Source organism: Sylvia atricapilla, chromosome 3 (genome assembly GCF_009819655.1).
Source record: "Sylvia atricapilla isolate bSylAtr1 chromosome 3, bSylAtr1.pri, whole genome shotgun sequence".
In the NCBI taxonomy this organism is placed as follows: domain Eukaryota; kingdom Metazoa; phylum Chordata; class Aves; order Passeriformes; family Sylviidae; genus Sylvia; species Sylvia atricapilla.
Window position 1 is genome coordinate 60,504,003 of NC_089142.1, and position 23,545 is coordinate 60,527,547.

Sequence of the window (23,545 nt, forward strand, 5' to 3'; positions counted from 1 at the left end):
CTGGTACCAGTAAATGTTGAGCTCCTCAATTTGCAAATGCCCAATGTCCTGAACCTTTGCAGGACTATGTGTGCACTGTCTGTGAGCTTTTGTTTCATACAGCAAGTTCTCAGTTTAAAATTGATTGTCAGGTTGGTGCCTGAAGTCATCAGACATCTTTAGAGCTAGATGCTTGTCACCGTCACTTTCAGCATCTCTCATGCTAGCAGTGAGTGTCATTCTGAGCATGTCTTCTCAGCAGTTGAAAGTGTGACTGTAGTATATGGCAAGGTAAAAACATAGTTGTAAAATAGCTGGCTTGCGTGCTGTTAGTAGTGTGGCCTTAGAAGTTGTAATTCAGTGCTAGCTGACTGTAAAATGTGCATCCAACTGGATGCTAAAATGAGCTTTTTGCTGGTGCAATTGCAGTTATCAATACCTGAACTAATTACAACAAAATGAGTTTTGATGTGCCTACATGAGGAGCAATCCTATCTTTGAAGGCAGCCCCTTTGACCTCCATGTACCTTAATATGATTCTCAGGATTGCATGTTGCAATTTTGTAAATTAAAGCAATTTTTTTTATAGATTGAGTGAATTTAGAATTCAGTGTCATTGATTTTAGAGGAGGCGATTCAGACACAGTAGTTTATTAAACTGAAGAACTGGGAACCAGCTTTGCTATTTGCAACCTCTGATCATTTTAAATCCTGACCATTGGGTTGCTAAATTGAGGTGGATATTTACATTATCTTCTGCTGATCCCCATGCCACCTGAGAAGTGGTGCTCAATCTCTACAATAATGTGTGATGTTGCATTGCTTTGACATACTCGTAGGCATTCTAGAATGTGGTTCTGGTTCTAAATTGCTTAGCAACTGGTTAGATACCACAGCCTCATTGTAGTGTGGTGAGAAGAATTTAGAACGTTTTTAATCAGTCATAAAACTGATCAAACAAAGCTGCACTGATATTAGAGAACTTCTGTTGTACGGAGAAACACAATTAGCGTAAATTAGTTTTAAAAGTGCATTCTAGATGTCTTCTTCTCAGTCTGTGTGTGTGTACACACACATGCGCACTTGCACACATACAGGCACACTAACCTTCCATCAGCATTTCTCTCCTGCTATGTATGTATAATTCATAATCCGTGTTGCTGGTGCCAACAAAGCACTTTTTCTGTATTATTTTCTCCAACAGCAGGGTAATGCAGCACTGCTGATGGACTAGAAGGTATTGGTGAGGAAATATAGTAATGGACATGGTGCATTAAAATGTCAAAAGGAAAAAGGAGGAGGCGGAAATGGGGAATAAATTTTTTAAAAAGAATAATAATATAAATAAAACCCAGAACTGTTTTAGGTGTTTTACATCCTAGTGCCTGTCAGTTTCATGCAGTCTTTCCCAGTCTGGCCCTTTTGATCTTGAAACTTGGATTTAAAATTCTAATTGTGATTTTGAAAGCTGCAGTTTTGTAGCAGGAAGTCTTGAAGCGCTCCAGTAAAACTTACCATCTTTAATCCCTGGAGAGAGTATATATTTTTCCATTGTTTTCCCTTTTCCCCTTAAGCTTGGAGGTGCTGTTCTTCTCTGCTGGGAAGTTCGATGGAGTGCAGGAAGGTTAAGTACTCATTCAAGTTTCTTTGCTTATTCAAACCAGGCTACTTCTAGATGAAAGGCTGCCAGCTGTGAAATCCCCAGAGTAAACTAGGCTAAGATAGGACTGGTAGCCATAATTGGAGCCAGTGCCTGCGTTATCTGTTGCCTTTGAAATAAGCCCCTGGCAAGAAAGGCTCTTTCTGCCGGGTCTTTTATTTAACATTCAGTCACACGGAAGGAGTTGCTCCTGTTCAAATTCAGGCCATTCACAAGCTGTCTGGTCATTTCCCCTCTGCTCTGCTCCCCCAAACAATCACAGATTTCCCTCAGAGATCTTGATGGGTCACCCTGAAATGAGCCCCACTTTGCTTTGGATTGGTGCTGTTCTAATATCCTGATGGTACTTTCAGTCCGTGAAACTAAATTTGGCTTCCAAAATGAAGCCCGTGTGTAGTTTCAGCGGGATGAAGTGGTTTTGCTTCACCCAGGCTCCACCTGGGGCTGGAGGAGATTCAGTAATAGCTGGAATATCTTCTCTCCGTGCTAGGCTTCTGTGATTTGAGGGGTTAAAAGTCCAAATACTAATGCTTACTGTAACTGTAATTTCTAAGGAAGCTATTAACCAGTATTGACATATTTCTCCTCTAAAGGACCCCGTGCTTCTTCCCTCTTCAAGAGAAAAAGTAATTTCTATCAAGTTGATTTTTTTTTCTTTTTTTTTTTTTTTTCTTTTCCTCGTGTTTTGTTTTTCAAAGCAAAATCATATGTGGTTTTTTTCTGTAATGTATTAGGAGGGAGGAAGTTCAGTTCAGCTTATATGTATTTATTATTGTAAGGGGAAAGCTAGAAATCTTCTGTGATTATTTTATTTAAATGGAGATTCATTTTATGGATCAGCTCAAAATTGCTGATAAAATCATGTAAGGATTGGAAGAAACTTTACATGCTGAGCCATTTCTTGTAGGAGACTAAGAGAAATACATTTTTATCTGGAATTTTGTTTTACTAAAAGGTAAATCCATCATTTTGGAGCCCTGGTTGTCACCATGCTGCAGAGCTCTTGCAGGCAACCAGTGATTTGGGGAGGCATTTTTTCTTCTTTGGACTCATCAATCAAGTCGACTGCTGTATGCTGTTCATGCCATTAGAGATTAACCACAGACCTCAAGAGTCCTACTCTTTTCCTCCTTCAGAGAGTAACCATTCTTAAATTGTGAAAGCAGGAGTGTGTTGGGAAGGAATGGTGATTTTTAGTCATGAATGAGAATTTTCACTTACCTAAGAGACACTCCTAATTCGATTATTATTGTGTCAAGATTACTTTTGGCTTGATTTGGTTTTTTAGGAGATTCACTGCCCTCTGTAGAAAGATTAATTATTTTGAAACAAAATTGCAGTGTAGGACTTTGTGTAGCTTATTAACATTCTGGGTTGGATGTTACACAGAAATTCTGTACCTTAAAATATGATCTTCAGGACATTAGAAATGCAGTACTTCATTAATTGATACTGTATGAAGTTAATAAGGGAGGACCTTAGATTGAGTACTCTTCCTTGAATGACAAAAACTATTTCAGATGAGGTAACAGTTTTCACAATCTGTCAAAAGATCTACTAGTTTAAATCACAGAAGTGGTTAGAAAAAAAAAAAAAAAAGCCAAAACAAAATAGGAGAATAGCCATCTGTTTAATGGGACTCATGAAGAAAGCTAATTCTGTGACTGCGCTGTGTGATTTGGCACATAACACTGTGCAAGTACAGGACTGTGATTGAACAGCCTAAGATTTTTGTAACAGAAAGGGAGAGACATAAAAAATGGTAGGAGGGTTTCAGGTTTTAAAGGGAGTTTAAAGTTTTAGGTTCTTTTACAAGGGTGGTATTTGAGAGAAAAACAAACAATTTTTTTAGCAGTGCTGCCTGGGGAAATATGAGTGGGAAGAGCCCTTCAGTTTTGTTGATGAGTTCAGATGGGAGCACCAATTCTAGCTGGACATATAAGTAGCCTTGTAAGAATCGTATTAAATAATAACCTAACAGCATGAGATTTTGTTAATGATGGCTGGCGGTCTTACTAATATGTTAAATACCTGTTGCAGTGGCCACAGTAGGTTTCAGGCATCTGAAACAAGGATGAAGAAAAGAGGCAGCTGAAATCATGCTGACATGTGTACTACATTGCTCTTGTGAAACTGTCCAGTGTGCCAAAGAGCCGAGACTGATGGTAACAGTGCTGGTAATATCAATAAACACATAACTGCTCCAGGCCATTGGGCAAAGATAGGTGAGTGAAAACGTGTCTGCTGGGAAATCCCTCTGGAGAGCTTCCTCACCATGCTGATGCACATGCACAGTTGCATTCAGCATGCTGCTGTCAGCCAGATGACATTTTACTATGAAAAAAATACATTGAAGAGCTGGCATGAAATGATCAGGTTTTTATTAGATTTTCGGTTGGTTGCTAGCACAGTGCATTCCAAGGTGCTCAAAAGCAGCATGAGGATGTGACTGAGCACGGTAAAGAAGGAGGTGGGAGACAGCATCTCCAGGTGGAAAAGGAGGGAGCTCAGGGGTCAAACCTCTCCCAAGACAGTGTCCCACCAGAGGAAACTGAGTTAGTGAAACACAATGTGTCTGTAGTTTCCTGTAGCGTTTTAGCAGCACATTTTGGTGACCTTCTGGCTGTTCATGTGCTGGGAACAGACTCTTACCACTTTCAAGTAATCTTTCTGGGAGAGAGTTCATAGGGCCTTCCGACTTTTTAATACAGCTATTTATAAACATGCACAAAAATAGAAGGTGCATAGTGAGAGTCATGAGTCATTCCCATTTTGATATCAAGTCACACCAGGCTAAATCACCCTTCTTGACATTCGGGTTCAGATTGACAGCATCATGCCATCCAGGGCAAATTTCTCTTTTTTCCCCTGTAAACCCAGTTCATGCATGCTCCTGCTTGCTTGACAGATTAAAGCAGCCCTCTTTTGTGCATCACACACTCCACTTGGGCTAAGAAATGCATCTCCTCAGTGCTCAGATATCATGTCTGACGGGGACGGTTGTGCAGGTAGTTGCTGTTAGAGCTGCTGTACAAATCCATGTAGGGGGAAGGTAGACAGAGGTCGCCAAGAGCAGAGTTCTGAGCCATTTGACTTAGCCCACTTTTCAGTTGTTCTGTGTTTTTTGTCACCCAGCATTATAGTTGTATTTATCCAGTACAGGTTACATGGAGTACTAAGAGCTTAGTTTGTTCTTACACAAATTCAAATATGGAGGTGTTGCTGCACTTGTAAGAATGCTGTGCAATAAAGGCATTTCAGGGGTTCCCTGTGGGTTTGAAGACTGGTGATCAAATGCTGTGATCACCATGAAATTCAGACCAAAACTACTTTAATTAACACAAAGGGAACTTCATAAAAAGAAAATCAAATGGCTGCGATTTGCAAACAAACAAACAAAACCCTACAGTATTTCACTGTCACTAAATGCTTTTCAGTCACACACCCTTCTGTCATTAGGATCAAATGAAGTTAAGGATTTTTTTTTAAAAGGCTTATGCTGGTGTTTTCCTCACTGTATTCAACTGCTTTATTATTCTTCTGGCCATATTTTAGAACTGGATTATTAACTTTGGATCTCTTCCTCCACTTTTATTATCTGCAAAATGGGGTAGACAGATCTGTTCTGATCCCAGCATGCATTCAGCTGTGCAAATGTTTGGTAGTTGTGTTGTTATTAACATTATTACTCAAGAATTACACATGCCTCTTACATTGCTCTTCCAGAATTTGATGTGCTGTGACTCCTGTTTTGTTGGGCTTTAAATGATTACCAAGTAGGTAGCCCGTTGGGCAGATGTTTTCACTGGAAAAATAGTTAATGTGATGCCAACAGCTTGTAAACAAACAATAGGATTTTGCGACTGTTTTTCTGAGTGGCTCAGCATTGAATCAGTGTGATAGGAACAACTAATTTTTAAGTTTCTCCCCCGTCCTTGATTGGTTTTTAGTAAAATCCAGCCACTGGAGATGATGCTAAAGGCACAAGTATATGTGTAAGTCAGAAGAAAAATAATATATTTAGAAAGACTATTTCTGTTACTCTTTTTAAAAGCATCTTGCACAATAATATATGCATCAGCCAGATGAAGAAATCAGGCAGTGTACTCGGTCCAACTGCGGTGGATTACAGGGCAATTTGCACTATCACATAATTGCAGAGTTAAAATTATTCCCCCATTTTCGCACTGCCATTTAGGCCTGGTTGTTGAGAAGAACAGTTCTCTGTTAGTTCTGTGTACCTCCTGTCAGCAGACACGTACACACACACCCCCCTCGGTACATATCTGGATGCTTTTTCATTAATGTTTCCCAGTGCTTTCTCAGTGTCAGTGTAGTTCAGAACTTTGGCCTCCCATTTTCACACAAGTAGACATGCACAACTGTAAAATTTTCTTTTTAAATTGAAAAATGGCAAAACATGTTGTGGCAGACCTAATATCTGTCACATCAGCAGCTTTTGTGGTTGTTTTTCTGAAACTTTATTACAGTTGGTGAACTTCCCCACTGAACAGAGGAGGACATGTAAGTCCAGGTTAGCATACTTACAGTAGCAGCTAACAAGAAGAAGATACTTCGCTTTCAGATATAGTGATGTTAAATTAATTTGCTTTATTCACATGGGAACTCTCTTCAATGCCATTTTATAGCTGCTCAAGCTAATATTCAGGCTTCGTTTATCTTGGCCTTTGCTAAGAGTGCTGTGAACCTCCAGGCAGAACAAAGTAAGCAATGCTGGGGTTTATTTTCCCTTGCTCTTTTCTCCCTCCTTCGGTTCTCCCATATCCGCTGACAATAGAAATGGTTTCACTTCTCCAAGAAAGCCCGTAATGTAGCAAGAAGAAAAATCCATAGCCAAAGAGCATATGTATCTGCCTGCACATGTTTATGTGTGAATTCTCCAGGGAGAAAGCATTCACAGGTCTCACTCCTGAATTACTCTCATTATAATAACCCATTTGGTGTCAAAGTGTGACAGATTATAAGCGCTTAAGGCTAGTCCCAGCTCAAGACAGATTTAAATAAAGTACTTCTTGTTATTGTGCAGGTCAGTGTGTTTAAATAACAACCCCCCAAATCATACTTTGACATTTAAAAGAGAGAGGAAATATTGTCATGCTGCAGACCTGGCACAGATAAGCACAGGGCAATTTGGTCAGTACACTGTGATTTGTGTGTGCAGCCTAACGCAGTCATTTTCACAGTTTGTAATCAAGTAGCCACCTTAGCAGTGTGTCAGCATTAAAAGAAAAAATGTTCCTTTTAAAATGTTTACACAAATTACTCCCCTGAGGTGCTGCAGTGCATTCGCTGCAAAACTGATGTAGGTTAAAGATCTGGAGCAGAAATGGCAAACTTGTGGGCCATTTTTTTTTTTCACCAGCCAATTGCTCAAGTGGCCAGGTCACAGTAACAGGATAATTTTTCAGGTCCAGCACCTAGGGCAGCCTAACTGGGAGAAATCCCTGCATTAGGTGCATGCTGTCAAGTGCCAGGAAGCACAGTGCTCAGGTGCCTAACTAACAACTGATACGGGTTTGTGACCAGCAGGATCTGTACAGTGTGCTCAATGCCATCTCTTCCCTGCGTGGGCTGTGTGCCCCATCCCTCCTCCTGTAGCCCTGCTCCTTCAGCATCACCCCGTTGTGCCACATTTGCATGGGGGCTCCCCCAGCATTTGACCTCAGAGCCTGGCCCTACCTCATGGCAGGGTGCACGAGCTGAGGGAAGGCACAGGTCTGGTAGCGCCCTGCTTTGGAAGCTTCCCTGTGAATCCCTTCTTTCCTTCAGGCATATCTGGCTTAGAGGCTCCACTTGTGCTAGAGGGACCATAACCTGTGTTTACCCTGGGAGTAGCAGCATTCTGTGTGTTTCTCCCTGCTCCTTCTACTGCATCTCTATTTCATCTGCCTTCTCCAGGGTACCTATCATCCTCCTTGCCCTAAAAACCTTTGGCGCCTAGTGAGGATGGTCCAAATCTTTTCTCCTTCTTAATTTCCTTTTACTGTCTCCTTCATTTCCATTTTCTATGCCCCAAAAATCTCTTCATCTCCATCCCTTCTAGACTCTCCACCTCTGAAGCTTTCTTCTGTTTCTGATACATTTCCATGTTGGACTTGCCTCTTGTGCTCAGGCTGCCACAGGGCTCATTACAGAAGCTGGATCATTTCTTCTGACTGTATGAAGGGCTTTGCTCCAGTGTTATAAGATTGAGAGAAGAGTACAAGGCATCAGATGCCTCTTAGGAAAGCCACAGAAAGTTTTAGACCTTGATCTCTTGGTACACAGGAACAACCTGAGCTCTGACATGTTTCCATATGAAAAGTTGTGTAATCTCTTGTCTCCTTGAGAAGCATAATCCACTTCCGTCATTGTCCGTAGCTAAACCACACGTCTGAACTCAACTTCATAGTGAATGCATATTTTTTCAATAAGAAAGAAGATGACAGTATTAGTCTTGCATTAGGTGACAAAACTGAGGAGGTTCGAAGTCACATATCAGGAAGTGTGAAGCTCAAGGGCTGTAGAATGACTTCTGTGTAGCAGTTGGAGACAACACATAAACTGACTGAGGATTTCAGGTCCAATTAAAGGAAGGCATTTCAGTATAAGAGACCGCTCAGCAGCTGTGATCATTCATGTGCTTCTGGGTATTGTCAGTGCTGTTCTTTCTAACAATTTCTTTGTTGTGCATTTTAACAATGACCAGATCTTGCATGTCACCTCCTCTTTTTAAATACACAGACTTCTGCATTAGCTCAGAAGATACAATTAGATCTGATTCTACTTGTTTTGCAGAGAAAAGAGATTAAGTGCAGATTAAGCTTTGGATAGATTGTAAATGAAGGAAAACAAAAGATCAGGAAAAGGACTTTGTAAAAGGGACTGGTTTGAATTTGAGCAGTTGTATTTTGGACGCAGTAGTAAACCAGACTGTCAACAGCACAGTGAAGCTGTCAAGCAAAGATCATAGCATCATTCAAGCTAGAAAAGAACCTCAGGAGGAAAGTTTAGTTCAACCTTCTTCTCATCAGGCTCATCTTAGAGCTTAGGGTGTTACTGTGTTGGGTTTTCAAAACCTCCAAAGGCACAGATCGCCCACTCCCTTTGGGCCACCAAATCTAATCTCTCACTGTTTTCACTGGAAAAATGGTTTCCTTGCATCCAGTTTGAACTTTATGTGTTCTCACTCTTGCCCAGTGTGTCTTGTCCCACCACCATGCCCACTGTGAAAAGGCCAGTTTTATTTTCTTGCTGACCTCCTTTTCGGTTGTATGGGGCTGCTGTCGACAGGTTCCTCTCGACACCTGTCTCTGCCCCAGGCTGAATGAGGCCTCATCCTTCAGCCCTTCCAGGGTGAGTGTGCTCCAGCCCTGGTCATGTATGGGGTTCTCTGCTCACTCTAGTTTATCATCATCTTTTCTTTTATGGGGATTTTAAAACCCAACATGATAGTCTAGATGGAGTCCAGTGAGTGCTGAGGAAGTAGGGGATGATCAGTTTATTCCATCTCCCACCTCTGCACCTCGTCACAGAGCCCAGGATGTTGTTGGCCCTCTTTGCTGCCAGGGCAGACTGCTGGCTTATGCCCAACTCTGTCTGCCAAGATGCTCAGGGACTTTTCAGCAGAGCTGCTCCCTCAAGTCAAGTCCCAGCTGGCACCACTGCAGGGGGCTCATCCTTCCCAGGTGCAGGACCTTGCACCTGTACCTGTGGACTTCTACAAGGTTCCTGTCAGCATGTTCCTCTAGCTTGTCCAGGTCCCCTGAGGTGGCAGCCCTTTCCTCAAGCATAACAACTGGCTCTGGCATTATGCATTGCAAAATTATCAACAGAGTAAACAAACCATAGAAAGCAAGCAGATTCCTTTCTTCCACTTTAATTCTCTTACAATTTCTGAACTCTTGAAGATCTACTTGTAGCAGTAGAGCAGTAAAAAAAATTGTAGGCTTAGGTATTGTGTTTAGATTGATACCATAATCCCAAATTTGTATTGGCCTGGCTGCTTTTTCTTCTAAATGGGGAATACCTTTGCTGGGATCAAGGCATTGCAAGAGCAGATGCTCTAGTTCATACACAATGCAGGGTTTCTCTGACTGGTGCATTTGCAAACATGTTGCCTGCATGCTGAAATATCAGGTGGTGAGGTTTCCTTCATTCCTTTGGAGGGTAACTGTATCCCACCATGAATACATCTTTTCATTATATTAAATTTAAGTGTATCCTTTCTTAATTTCTTCTTATAATTCCAAATTGCATATCCCTAAGCAGCCCAGCCCTTGGTGTTTATGTGGCAAATACTGTAAAATTGTATACTTAGCTGGCTTTGTACTGCTATAAAATTCATAGCTGGCCAGATGAATTTTTGCCATTAGATGTCACTACATGTACAGCAGACTGTTTTTAAAGGCTTGATTTTTATTTAGCATCCTGGAAAAATGGAGGAGGGAACTGGGAGATGTAGGAGAGAGTCTAGTACTGCAGTATGCTGGATATGCCTTAACTAAAAGCAACACAGAAGGAAACATAAGATTTTTGACTTAACTCCAACAACCAACAGATGATGCTGTGACCTTAAGCATATATAAATATGTTTAGCAGCTGCTGTGTAACATATTTATAAGTGTTTAGTGACCTGGAGGTTAATCAAAATGAGTTTGGTGATCTCAGCTCAGTTCTTAATGGACTCCACTTCATATTATAGCACTGATGCAGCACAATTTGTCACAGTAGGCAGTCTTTACTCAAAGGAGGCCTACTGTGGAGTGAGAATTAAAGGCTGAAGTAATACCTGATTATTTCTCCCTAAAGAAACTTTCCATTCCAAGCCATCATAGAGCAAAATAATATGCGGAGGAGCTCTGTACTGCTCACTGCACCCAATCTGGGAATAAAGCAGCGTTTGCTCTGACAGGATGTCCTTTCACTGTTACTGAATTAGCATGTGTGTGCTGCGGTCAGGGCTTGGGTGAGGGGCAGGGAAAGGACAGAGTCCTGCCAGGGATGGTGCTGAGTCTTTTCACTTGCTGGGCTCTTTCCAGAGATGGAGAGCGGTGTCTGTTCCAAGTGCAACATTACATAGGAGCATGAAAGGGAACGGTATTGCCTTGCAAGATGAAATTTCAGAATTAGATTCTGCCATTCAGGTTCTTCTGGGTGCAGAAACAATTTTTTTGGACTTCAGTTGTTTTCTTGCTGTCCTGGCCAAAGCCAGTATATTCTTTTTATTTAATTTCCACTCTCCATCTAAACTGGAAATAGTTTCCTACTTTTTGATTTAAAGCTGTTGTACAGCAATATGCTTGCATGAGCTGCAATTGAGATTGATGTCCATAGTGGGTAACATGAAATAGGTTGTACCTCAATTTGAGACAATGAACAGCCCCACAGCTTAGAAGATACACATGCTACAGGAAGTAATACTATTGAAATATTAGTAGGTAAGGACCAATTTCACCTTACCTGCAAGGTGTGTGTCTCCTGTGTATTTTTAAAGTAAAAGAAGAACATTAAAGAAATAGATACCTTAGAAGCAGAGGCTTGCCTTTTCCAGGATCCTAGCCTTACTCCATAAAAGAACTTCTCAAAATCCATTACTTCTTTTTTTAAAGTATGAAAATACACTTGCACATTTTTTTATCTTCTTCACTAGTAACTTTACCCAATAACAGAAAGGATCTTGCTTATCTAGCATAGAAAGCATTTTTCAGTTAACTGCATTTGCTGAAATATAGCAATTTAAAGCTAAAAGCCGGGGGGTGGGGGTGGGGGATGTTTAAGATACAGTATTTACATAAGAAAAGCTTGATTGTGTGACTGAAATCATTTAAAGTTGTTGCCAAATGGTTCTGCTCTTCTCTTTTCCCTTTGTAATTTTCCCTTGGAGCATTGCACCACTGTGCATTTTAAATCTTTTCCCTCCACTTCTCCTTGCAAGCTTCATCTGGGAAATGACATTGTATGGCAGTTATCTCCTTCATATCAAACGAAAGCCTTTGCCTCTCTGCAAGAGTGAAGAAAAGTTTGTCTTCAGAGAGCAAAGGACAAAACTGACTTGGAAAAAGATGCTTTATTTAGATAACACGTTCTCTTTTCCTTTGAAGAAATTCACAATGTGTCAAGAAAAATTAGGACAAATAGTGCTTTAATGGTCTTCCTCCTGTACCTCCTAAAAATGAGATCTGCTTCTACCAATTGTGTGAAGAATCTGCCATGAGTTTGGAGAAGACAAGAAGCCATTGAAGTTAATCAGGGTTCTTGATGTAGGAGTTGTCTTTTTTTATTTGAATACTGGATAATAATTAAAAGTAGAATTTCTACCAAAACTCCCATCTTGCTACCCAGACATTCAGCTTTCCATTCCTGCAGGATGAAATTAAGTTCTTTATTTTTTTAAGGAAATAAAAGTTGACAGGTGCTAAAGCTGTGTAAAGGGGTGGTTGCCTTCTTGTTTCTTTTATTTGTTAAAGCAGCAGAAATGTACAGGGGGCACACTGAAGAAAGAGGTCTGAGTTTTGTATTTTAATATGCATTTTCCTATGAATATACGAGTAAGTATTTTTTCCATGTGTTTCTGTTCATATGCATGATTTTATATGCATAAGTTACTCACATACATATGATAATACATGCAGTCTCCAACTATATTAAGAAAAGGTAGGCAATTGTTTTATGTATTAAAAGAATCAAAGATTATTTTTGAAGTTGCATTCCATTGGGTTATCATGCTTACTTGAATTGGATTATTTTCTTCCTTGTGCCTCAGTTTATCTGTAGAATTTGACAAATCAGGTACCAAGCATCCTTAGATACTTCTTAGAACTTAAAAGTAGATAAGTTTTAGTATTTCAAAATACTTGGTCTGAACCTGTGGAGGATATGAACATGTGGAGAAATATGCAAGGGTTTCATTTAGGGCAGTTTTTGTGACAAATTTAAGTCTCAGTTATAAAAGCATTATATAAATATGGGACTAATTTTCAAAAGCAAAATAGTTCTGCTGAGGTTACTTGTTTCAAGGAAGTGGAATATGTGTGGGGTTTTTTGAAAAATCTGACATAGATGACACATACAGATGAACACTGTTCAACACAGTAACAACAGATGCAAAAATCAGAAGCTGAGTCTCTGGTGCCTGTTCTTCTTTTGGTCATTTCACTGTTTATTAAGCTCTGCCAGGTGAGGATTGCTCTTAAGTGGTCAAAATGGTAAGAATGGTGATGCACTGGATTTTTTTTGGTTTTTTTTGTGCCAATGATAGGTTCTAATTTTGACTCCTGATCACATTGCTGTCTGCTCATAGGGTATATAAGGTGGGCTGCATTTTTCTTCTGATTGATAGTGACATAGAAGGACTCTATACCTCTCTTGAAATGAGTTTTCAGTCCAATTCTGTTTCTCACATATATGATAATTAGCTCAAGACTAACTCAAAGCTCCTCATGTAGGTAAAATGAACTAATTGCCTGCTTCTTCCTTACAAACAATAGGTGATGGGCTCTGTGACAAACCACAGCATCTTCAGCAATGAGGTCTGTAATGAGGTATTGTATGTGTGCTTTCCTCTCCTAGGCAAGGCAGTTTTCCTGCCATGAATCAGAGCAGCATTATGGGATCCAGCTCCCCCTACACTCAGCCGATGAACAACAGCTCTGGCCTGATGAACCCGCAGGCTCCTCCTTACAGCATGGCACCCAACATGGTGAACAGCTCTACAGGTAATGGTGAGTAACCTTCCAGCACCCCCCTTCCTCCATAAACCTGCTTAACGCTATCAGCCCTGGGCTGGTGGCAGAGGAGCATCCTTCTTCATTTGATTCACCCCTGTCGGGTAGTCTGGAGTGATTTGAAATTAGGCTAAGGTACTCACTTTTTTTGTAGAGTAACTGATACATTTCTCATTGAGTCCTTCTGCACAGCACATAGATAGGCACAGTGTTTTGTGCAGTTCCAGCAGCACTCGGACTCAGCTTACCATAGGTGTTGACCAGCAAGTATATGTGTATTTGTGTGCACATGTCTGCAAGAAAGGGAAGGAGAATGTTTTAAGAAGTTGCTTTTGTTTTTCAGCATCTGTTTCCAAAATTTATATAGGATTTTCTCTTTTACTTATTTAAGTACCAGTACATAAAATTTATCATAACTTCCTTTTGCAAAAAAACAAACAAACAAACAAAAAACCCATATTCAATGTAGCTCCTGGATTTATCTTTCGTATCATGACTTACGAGTTCAGAATGGCTTGTAGCTTTGTGTGTGACTCTGAAGACAAGTGATTACAATTCTCCACAAATGCGCTTCATGGTCCATATTCAGCTTGAATTCCTAACAGTTATCCTCTTTTAAGATAATACTACAGCAAAGATCAATTTTTTGTTTGGGCTGTGTTTGGATGGAGTTTCAATGACCCTGAAGTGGATCCTCCCAAGTACTTATTCCAGTGATGGAGTTTCTGTGCATGCTTTACTGATTACATTATCTCTTTTAGAAATGTTGAGGGTTTGGAAGTTTTTTCTGAAAGCTGAATAGGTTGTGCTAAGATGAAATGATGTTGTTTCTTAGTTTATTTTGTTTCTACTTTTGTTTCTTTCTTAAGAAATGCCTTACTGCCTAAATTGTGTCTTACCAAGAGCCAGGTTTTCCACATCTTTTTCTCTACCCCTCTTAGCCTGCCTAATTCTTTTATCCTTTGCATCTTTCCCTGTCTTTTCTCCCTGTCAATTCTGTATGTCCTGACTTCTTTGGAGGAAAATGGCCACAGCGAGACACTAGCATGTAGTATGTCCAGGGGGTTTCTTTCCTCTACATAGGAGCTGCTGAGACACTGAACAGTACCTTACATTTCAAGAACATTATGTTACCATTTTGATTAGCAGAAGAAAGGAAGCTGCTAATCAGTAAGATTTAAAAAAAAAAAAAAAAAAAGGCTTTTTCCAGTGCTGGCCTGGAAGCTATTGGCCAGCCCAGACAGCTCACTGCACCATCTGGATGAAGAGGGACAAGCTATTGAAAAGAGCATTAGATAATAGCTTGCTTTTTCCCCACCACAGCTGTCCCAGGTAATATTATGTTTTGTTTGTGTAGTTATGTGTTTTGTCTGGCTTGCTGAAATAAAATTACTTCTGAGCATTGAAACTGTGCTATAAATTCTGTTTTGCTATTAACAGAAGTAATTTTTCCACCCTTTTCCATTGGCCCCCAGAGCTGCAAAAAATAACCAACAGCAAACAGATGGCAGAGTGCCCTGCCTAAGAAGATTTATGTATTCCTAAGGAATAACCAGTTTAAAGGAAGATTCACAGAGGTTTTTTTGTTCAGATAATTCAGCCATTCGTTATTTCATACAGTGGAAATCTGTTCAATGCAAGACCATTTATCCTAGCAGTCTTTTGTATGGGGTAGTCATACTCCTTTTATTGTGTTATGCATTCTGAAATATTGGATTTTTAATAATTTAAACATTTATCAGGGCTTTTTCTGCCAGTGCATTTGTGAGGTTTTCTTTTGTTCCAGTTTTATTAATTCAGAGATTACCCAATGGAAAGTAAGTATGAGATGAACTGGGGGAGTTCAGTGCATCTCTCTCAGTCTGTGTGGGAGCAGACACGCATCTAGAATTGCTTTACAGGGCTCCAAGAGACACTGTTGGGGAGAGATGGACACACACAACACCAAAAAGAGAAAATTAGGTGTGAAGACATTGCGGGGTGCAAATGCTGTAGGAATGCTTAATTTCCCCCTATCTGGACTCATCTGCTTGGGTCAAAAAAAAAATGGAAGCTTAAGGCTAGTATAAATACAGTACTTGTAATGATAATTGCTTGAGCTGGGGGTGCACTTAGGGTCAGCTCTGGCCTTGCATTTGATGAGTTGGAGAACCTACAGGTGATACCTATTTAGGGGCTTGGAAACAGGATTTTCTGTGGCAGGAAGACCAATTCAGCTGTGTGGCTCCTTAGCTCCCCCTTCCCCCCTGCTCCATTAGTGTAAAATCACACATCTGTCAGGCAAACCAGGGGTCAGTCAATGTGGAGGGCCAACACCAAGTGCAGCTGAGTGGCTGCTGGTGGAGTGAAGGCATTGCTTGAGTTCCTCAGATACACTGAGCATCAGCAGCTGTGGTTCAGTTAGAAGCCAGTGAAAACCTAAGGTGAGCAATAAGGAGAAGTTAGTTTCTTTGTTGCCTGGCTTTTGAAGGGAGCAGTTTTGTTGCCTATTGTGAGGGAGGAAGGTGGGTCTTTCATTTCAGTGAAATGCACTTTTAGGTTTTACTCTAAAGTCAGAGAAGGTTGCTGATAACTGATGGAATTGTTTTCATATGGTGTTCAGCTTCAGTACAGCTATGTCTAACACCGGTTTTGTCACACATTTTTAGCAGTATTTATATCTCCTCATTACCAGTTATCCTTTTGTCTTTAGGTTTTTTTAATTAATGTCACAATTGAAAGGAAAATCATGCTGCAGTTATGCGTCCTGATACTTCAACAGTGACTGTGGATCAAACAGCAGATCACCAGCTTCTGCTGATGCAGAGTGGTTTAGGAACACAGAAATTACAAGATCAAAGAAGACAGATTCTTCTAATAGAGTATTCCATCCATAACAATAACAAAAGCTTCAGGAAAAAGGTGTCAGAATCCCTTCACAATTATGGAACAAACTGCCATTCAGAAAAATTGTATAACTGCCACTGTCCTTTTATTGTATGAGTTCACATTACCCATTTATATTTTAGACATTTCCCTTCTATTTTTCAAGTTCCAGAATGCCTAATTTGGACTTATCCTTCTGCTTGGGTCAAAAAATGGAAGCTTAAGACTTAATTTTCAAATTCCAGCTTTAAAAATGCATATCATAAACAGCAAATTTACAACCCCTAAAATAGCTCATGCTGTGAGCTTTGTTAATTCTAGTGAAAATTATCTTTAAAAAGAAGCAATATGAAGTTTATATCTCACAGGTTTCCATATTCTTCTTGCATTGGAACTGGCATTCACAGTCTCTGCTACCTCTGGAGATGAACAAGCCGATAAAAAGGCATTAATCTCCTTACTGCTCAAGTGTAGTGAAACCTTTCTTTTTCTGGGTATTCTTATTCCCAGTTAACTTTTAACATCATAATATTTAACATGAAATGTGAAATTCTAGGAAAAATTATTTGCACTAAGGAATTAAAAGGACACTCTTTAAAATAATACTAAAAATCATCCATATGCTATATATTTGATTTGGTATTTATTTGGATGATCCCCTAACAAGAAAAGCAATAATATGCAGGTGAAATTTTTTAGAAACTTTTTTTTTTTTTCTGTTTTGGTTGCACTTTTCTGATAAATGGATACCTCAATTTTATTTTTTTCTTTAATGCATATCTTTGTAGGAGCTATTAATGGACATTTAGATAAACTGTCTGGAGGTTGTTAGGAAGTGGTGAGAGCTGAAGTGCCCCATCACCTATACTCCAAACAAGTGATGACCATGATCCACTGGTCACTGCATGACTGTAAATCAAGCCAGCACCTGGCATAGAGATGCCCACATCCCAAACTGCTTGGGCTCATTATTCCTTGGACAAGAGCTGTCAGCAGAAAGGCAGTGTGGCACTGAGATCCCTGGTGACTCACTCATCCTTTTCAGATAAGGTTCCCAACCACCTTGGGCTGCACTCGTCCGCAGAGCTGGAGGATCATTCATGGCAGCACCCTGGGCAGTGTTGTTGTCCCTCTTCTGCTTTTTCGGAGGCCACCAAAGCAGTGGGGATCCTCTCAGCAACTCCACAGTCATTAATTCACTGCTTTTGCTTTTGCTTCTCTCTCTCTCTTTTTTTTTTTTTTTTTTTTTTGCAGAGGGAGAGTGCTAGGGTTGAAAGGGAGAGAGGAATGTATTACAAAGGAGGGAATATTCTGTTTTGTAGATCATGATTTGTTATCACACTAGCAATAAAGAGAAAAACAATGTTTGTATATTGCTGCTTCTACAGTATTTCATCATCTTCTGGGACTGGTAGAGCAGCCTTTAGCAAAAAAGAATTCTTTGCTGCAGTTTTGCTCATGTCAATATCTGCCTTTGAGTACATTAAATTCAGTGTGGAATAGTTAATTCAGGACCTTGACCTATACTTGCTTTTTGAAATCATTCTAGCTCTTAAATTCTTATAATAAGCCAGAGGCTAGTACTTGAAACCTATTCACAGTATGCCACAGCACTTCTTGAGTCAAGATTTCCCTGTTATCCTCCTCTCTACAATGTTTTCTCCTTTGGTCTGCACTTCACAGGCAGAATTATTAGTACCTGTGTAGAAAGAGACTGTGTCTTATTTTAGCAGTTTCGTGACAATAACAGTATTTCACTGCTCAGAAAGGGTCAAAACAATGTTCTCACTGTACCACTTAGCTAAAAAAAGTGAAAGAATGTCTTCTCACAAATCGCTGGAGAGTATGTTTGCAAGAACTTACGAAACAGCATTTCAACAGCAGATAGAAAAACAGCTGTGGAAACATCTTGGGTAAAAGCTATAGGGAAAATAGACAACCTTGCAGTTTGCCAGTTAAAATGCTTGCAGTTTTTCTCTTAGTGGTAGAAAAAATGTAGATGAACTAAATAATTTAGAACAAAAAGCGAAACAGAATTTGGGTAACTATTTTTTTTTTATAATTGTCTTCAATTCCTGATGGTTACATTTGCATATGCCAACAAGAAATAGTCAAAAGCTGAAATGAACCTGTCTTTTTACATTTCTAAGCATGACTAATACAGTCAGAATGTGTATTATAATCTGCAGACTGGAGTTACTAGCGCTTTATATGAGGTCTTAACTTAAGCCCCTCTGGAACAGAGATTTCATAAGGGACTTCTGATGGAAACAGGACTACCAGAAGTGGACACAATTTTTAAATTCTTTCTAATAAAGTGTGATGTGTCAGCTAGATACGAGTGAGATATCAGCAGAGGATTTAGCTATGCAGAATTCTGGTGAAAAAGCGTGATCATTAACTTTGCTTTGTTTGACCTCCCTAAAATTGCTTTATAGGGGAAGGTTCAGCTTTGCTTGCTTTGAAACTAAAACCCAAGACTTCTTTTTTAGCACTTTGACAGCATGAAATGTGTTAACTGTTAAAATGGATTTTGTATAACAGTTCTGCGTCCCAGTTGGAAACCACACTGTGGCATATATTTGACCATTTTGTACTTTTTTTTTAATCCCTGAAAGAAAAATAACTTATCTTTTAATTGTGAATTCAAGACTAGAATGTGTTAGGCTGCCATCCTTCACTTGAGAATGGTCACAAGCTGCCCCAGCTCCTCAAGCAGAATGTAAGGGCAAAATACATACAAATCAAATGCTTAGTGGATGCTGACTTCCCAGTAGCATGTTGACTGGCTGCTTTGTTGAGATTTCACACACATACATAAAAATAACAGCATTTTCAGCTGATCCCAATAGATTTTTCACTGCAGCTGCATCACTTGTAAAAGGCTTTTTGTTCCAATTCTTGAAGTCTGAAGTATTGCAAGTTTTTTTTTTTTTTAAATCTCAATTATGATTTATGTGTTGTGATGACTTTAAGGGCTTGATTGGGCTAGAAATGTGCTTTGAAAAAACAAGAAAATGTGCCCATGAAAAACACCGGCAGTTCAAAGCTGAATATTGAGCATACAGTTGTAAACTCACGTGGCACATGGCTGGGTAGGTTTTTTTGGCAGAGCCAGAGTCTCAACCTGCAGTGATGCTAAAGATATTAGCAAATTAGCACTGCAAAGCTTGCCAGCGTATTCGCTAGAGTCCTGCTCATGCTCTCACTGCTGTAATTAAAACTAATTATTTTCTAAAACATAGTAATACATGAATATGTGCAATAATCATTTTGTAGTGGGCAATCTGTGAAGTATTTTTAAAGCTTCTTTTCCCCCTCCTATCTTTGGCTCGCTGTGCAGTGTGCCTGCTGCCTGGTGCAAGCCAGCGCTGTCATTTTGCAAGAGCCACGCTACTCTGGTAAAGACAATGATCCTTCACTGATTCTTAATTTTTTACGTTTGGGATATATATATTTTCTTTTTTATTGTCTTTTAGGTTATTCTGTATGTTTTTCTTACCTCATATCCTTTGAAAGAAGGGAATGAGGGGGATTGAAAAGAGAGAAAGGGAAGGTAATACAGTCTTTTACAAATGCTGTGCACATGGTTTTCAGCAGGCAAAGAAAGAATCACCTGGTGTCTTGCTGCTGTTTTCTGGTTATTTGCATTGATTCAGTGTTATGGCACCTCCTAGCATCTGCTCTGCCCAGTATTTTCTGTCTATTTGTCCGAATGTTTCTTCTTGCATCTTTCTAGAAGTCCACGAACCCAGCAGCCCTGCAGCAATAATACTATACTTGGCACTTGAATCTTCAAATTAAAAAAACCCCTTAAACTCCTTGCACCCCTGGGAAGCAACTGCGTGCCATTATCAGAGAAAGACATTTGTGTGTTCGTTATAGTCCCACCTCATTTTGGCAGAAGAAAGAAGCTGAGTGCTGGTTCTCCAACAGAGCACGGTTTACAGCTTATAATTCTGTAGTTAAGGCTCACAGTGGCTGAGCCATTCATATTGAAGTCGGTAGGGACAGGAATAATCTGCTGGACACCAGCCTTAGATGTAATTGGAAAATCCTGGTTTTTCCTTGGATTCAACATGACAAGCAGAATGTGTGTTGTTTTCATTTACGTTTGCCTATTGCTAAAGGGAGAGTGCAGTAATTAAAATAGTCTTGTTGTGTTAAAATGTTGTGGTCAAGTGCAGAGACAGTTGGAGAATACCAGCAGCATGAAGAATGAATTCTACTCAGTTAAGTGGTGGTTGTTGTTGCATGGTGCTTGTATTCTCTTCTTGTTCATTCTCCTTTGTTTCCTCAATTCAACTGAAGAGGTTTCCAGGTTTCCGGATGCTAGAATAACAGGACAGAGGTGGGAAAACCTCTCCTTCATGTGGCGCCGCAACCGTGCAGCAGGAAGTATGTTTTTCCTACAAAGCCAAGCACAGTCATGCTTAACTGTTTCTCCTGTTTTCGATTAGCACCTATGGGTCTTGCAGATATGATGACACCTGGTGAGTCCAAACTTCCCCTTCCTCTCAAAGCAGATGGCAAAGAAGAAGGAGCTCCCCAGCCTGAGAGCAAGTCAAAGGTATTTACCACCTTCTGCACGTGGTGTTGGTTGTGCCCGCAGAAGTCTGCCGTGTTGTCCTTCATCTCCTGGTTTTGGCCTACCCACTTTTGTTCTTTCCTGCATGCCTTTCCATTCACGTGCAATCTATTTGTTTCTTTCTTGTTTGTTTGTTTCTTTTTTCTTTCCTTTTTCTTTTTTTTTTTTTTTTTCCTTCATTGTGTGGATCTGAAAGTTACTAGTTCTTATGGCATTTTAACTTGCGGGGCCAAAGCGTCCCAAGCCAAAAGTTGCGTGGGCATTTGGCTGTGCCAGGTGGGTGGGAAGGAAGGGTCTTGCCTGGTTTCAATCCTTGCAGTCATTTTTCTCTGCCTTCAGTTATAGCTTCCTTTTTTGGCCGCAGCAGCAGCATACTTTAATATTTTGCTTTCCTGCCTTATTTGATTAAATAAGGTGAATGGCTTGTTTTTGTTTCTTTCTTTCATAATGGGAAACCCATGCTTAGCATTTCATGTGAGCTTGAAGTAAGCATGGTGGCTTAATGACTTTAGCCAAGCATCCAGCAAACTTTCCAAATTATACTAATTAACAATGTTGTTTTAATACCTTTTATATATATATAAATATATTTATATATGTGTGTGTTTTCTGTATGTGTCTCTCTGTTTATATATATTTTATATATAAAAATCACTCAGTCTGTTAAACTGGATGTATTTTTTTTTGTTTTTAATAAAGTTTGCCCTGCCTTTGTCATATTTTTTTTTTTTGTATTCCTCTACCACAGGATAGCTACAGCTCTCAGGGTATTTCTCAGCCCCCAACCCCAGGCAACCTGCCAGTCCCTTCCCCAATGTCCCCAAGCTCTGCTAGCATCTCCTCATTTCATGGAGATGAAAGTGATAGCATTAGCAGCCCAGGCTGGCCAAAGACTCCATCAAGCCCTGTAAGTGGCTCTGGTTATTTTGGTTTTTGTTTGTTTTTTGTAATTAATTATGTTTTAATGCTTGCTTGTTTGTTTTGTAAATTCCTTTTCTTTATTACTTATCCACTAAACAGTTTTCTTTCTTTATAACACTGGGTACAAATTCTGCTCTCGGACACATGACTGTAAGTTCCACTGCCTGGCTTCAGTGGGGCCTGAGCATGCTTATCCAAGGGCAAAATTTGTCCCAACGGTACTTTGAAATAAGAAAGACTAAAATTGTGTGCATCATGCGAGTGTGCTGTCTGGTAAAACAGCAGTTGTTGTGAAGAAAACATCCTTCCTGTAATGCATCAGCTTCCAAGCATGCCGACTGTGTTGTTAAGAACAATTCCATTTCTGTTTCTGGGCCCAAACTCCTTCACACAACTGACTTCACTCTGGTTGCTGCTCTTGTCTTTACTAGGTTTATTTAGGGAGAAAACAAAAGACAAAAAACAAAACAACAACAAAACAAAAAAGAAAGAGAAATCTTCTCCCCTATTGAAATTAATAAAAGTTAAATTACAGACTCAGCACCACAAGAAAGTTGCCATTTATATTTTTGAAACATTTTTACTTTTGAATTGCGTATTTGGAAATACAGCCATTAGGCTGTTAAGGCACAGTCTAAACCAAATTTGTTTCTAATGTTGCTTCATTTGGTTGTTTTGAAATAACCCAGACTGTGAGCTGAAAAAAGATCCTGATGCATGTACATTTTTAGAAAACTATTTTTTAGATGTGTAATGCTTAATCATTCTCCTGCAGGTTGTAAAGAAAAACCTGAGAGAGATGTGTGGAGCTAAAAGCAAATTTCATCTTCTGACTTTCCATCTATATATATACACAAATCTAGAAAATCTATGTACATATATAGAAAAAAGAATGCAGACACAAGATTTTATGGTCTGTGGGGAGCAAATGTCCATCTGGGTATTTTTGCTTTTGTTTTTTTTTTTTTTTTTTCTTTTTTTTTTTTTATATAATTAGGAATATATATGTCGTTCCTCTCATACTTCTCTTTATCAAAAGCAGAAATGATCATATGTGCAGAATATAAGGGGATTTTCCCCAGTGTTAAAGTGCACTTAAATTAATCTTTGATAACAATTTTTACAAAGTGATATGTTAAGAAGTATGTCTCAGGGCAAACAGAGGAAGGCCAGTCAGAGGGGAAGAGATCTAACCATCCAAACCCCAGACTTTTACAGAGTCCCCTGAGCAAGGGGGAGCATGGCATGAAATGCACCACTTAAATCTTTGGATGTTGATTTGACAGCAACTTTGAGTCTCAGAAGGCAGCTGATGTTACTTGTCCCCACAAGGTCTCATCTTTTTCTTAAAAGCATTTGTGAAAGGGTGACACAAAAAATTCTGTTAGTTTTCTTTGTAGTAATGTTTGAGGTATTGCTTCTTTGGGCAGATATCTGGAGGAAAGCAGGAGAGTTATTGCACAGGCTGTGTAACACATCGAGTTCTTGCTCTACAACCAAATGATAATGCATTCCTGAGCTCATTGCATAAACTGCATAGCAAATCCTGGAGCCATCAAGAACATATGTGGAGATTTTTTTGTATGAATAAAGTGTAGATTATTGACAGAGTATAGCATTGGAAAAAATAAATGAGGAAAGTTTGTGCTTTCAATTTCTTTTGAATGTCCTTCTTTCCAAAAGCTTCAGTTAGACATGGATAAATACAGTGCTTTGGAATGATAGAAAAATAAGTGCTGCAAATGAGCTGATCCCTTTTTACCTATGAAGGCCAGTGGATTGGATAACTTCATTGACTTCAACAGC

The 23,545-nt window shown here is 39.6% G+C and overlaps 1 protein-coding gene across 6 annotated transcripts in view; it reads left to right on the forward strand.

Moving 5' to 3' along the window:
- Positions 1 to 23,545, forward strand: part of ARID1B (AT-rich interaction domain 1B) — a 323,744-nt gene that overhangs the window by 268,758 nt on the left and 31,441 nt on the right. For 2 of the 6 annotated variants that reach the window (XM_066315514.1, XM_066315517.1), the window contains 3 exons: positions 13,211 to 13,362; positions 20,691 to 20,800; positions 21,567 to 21,725. In XM_066315514.1, coding sequence (XP_066171611.1) covers positions 13,211 to 13,362; positions 20,691 to 20,800; positions 21,567 to 21,725 — 421 coding nt within the window. The remainder of the gene's footprint in view (positions 1 to 13,210; positions 13,363 to 20,690; positions 20,801 to 21,566; positions 21,726 to 23,545) is intronic. The other 4 variants (XM_066315515.1, XM_066315518.1, XM_066315519.1 and 1 more) reach the window with 3 other exon arrangements.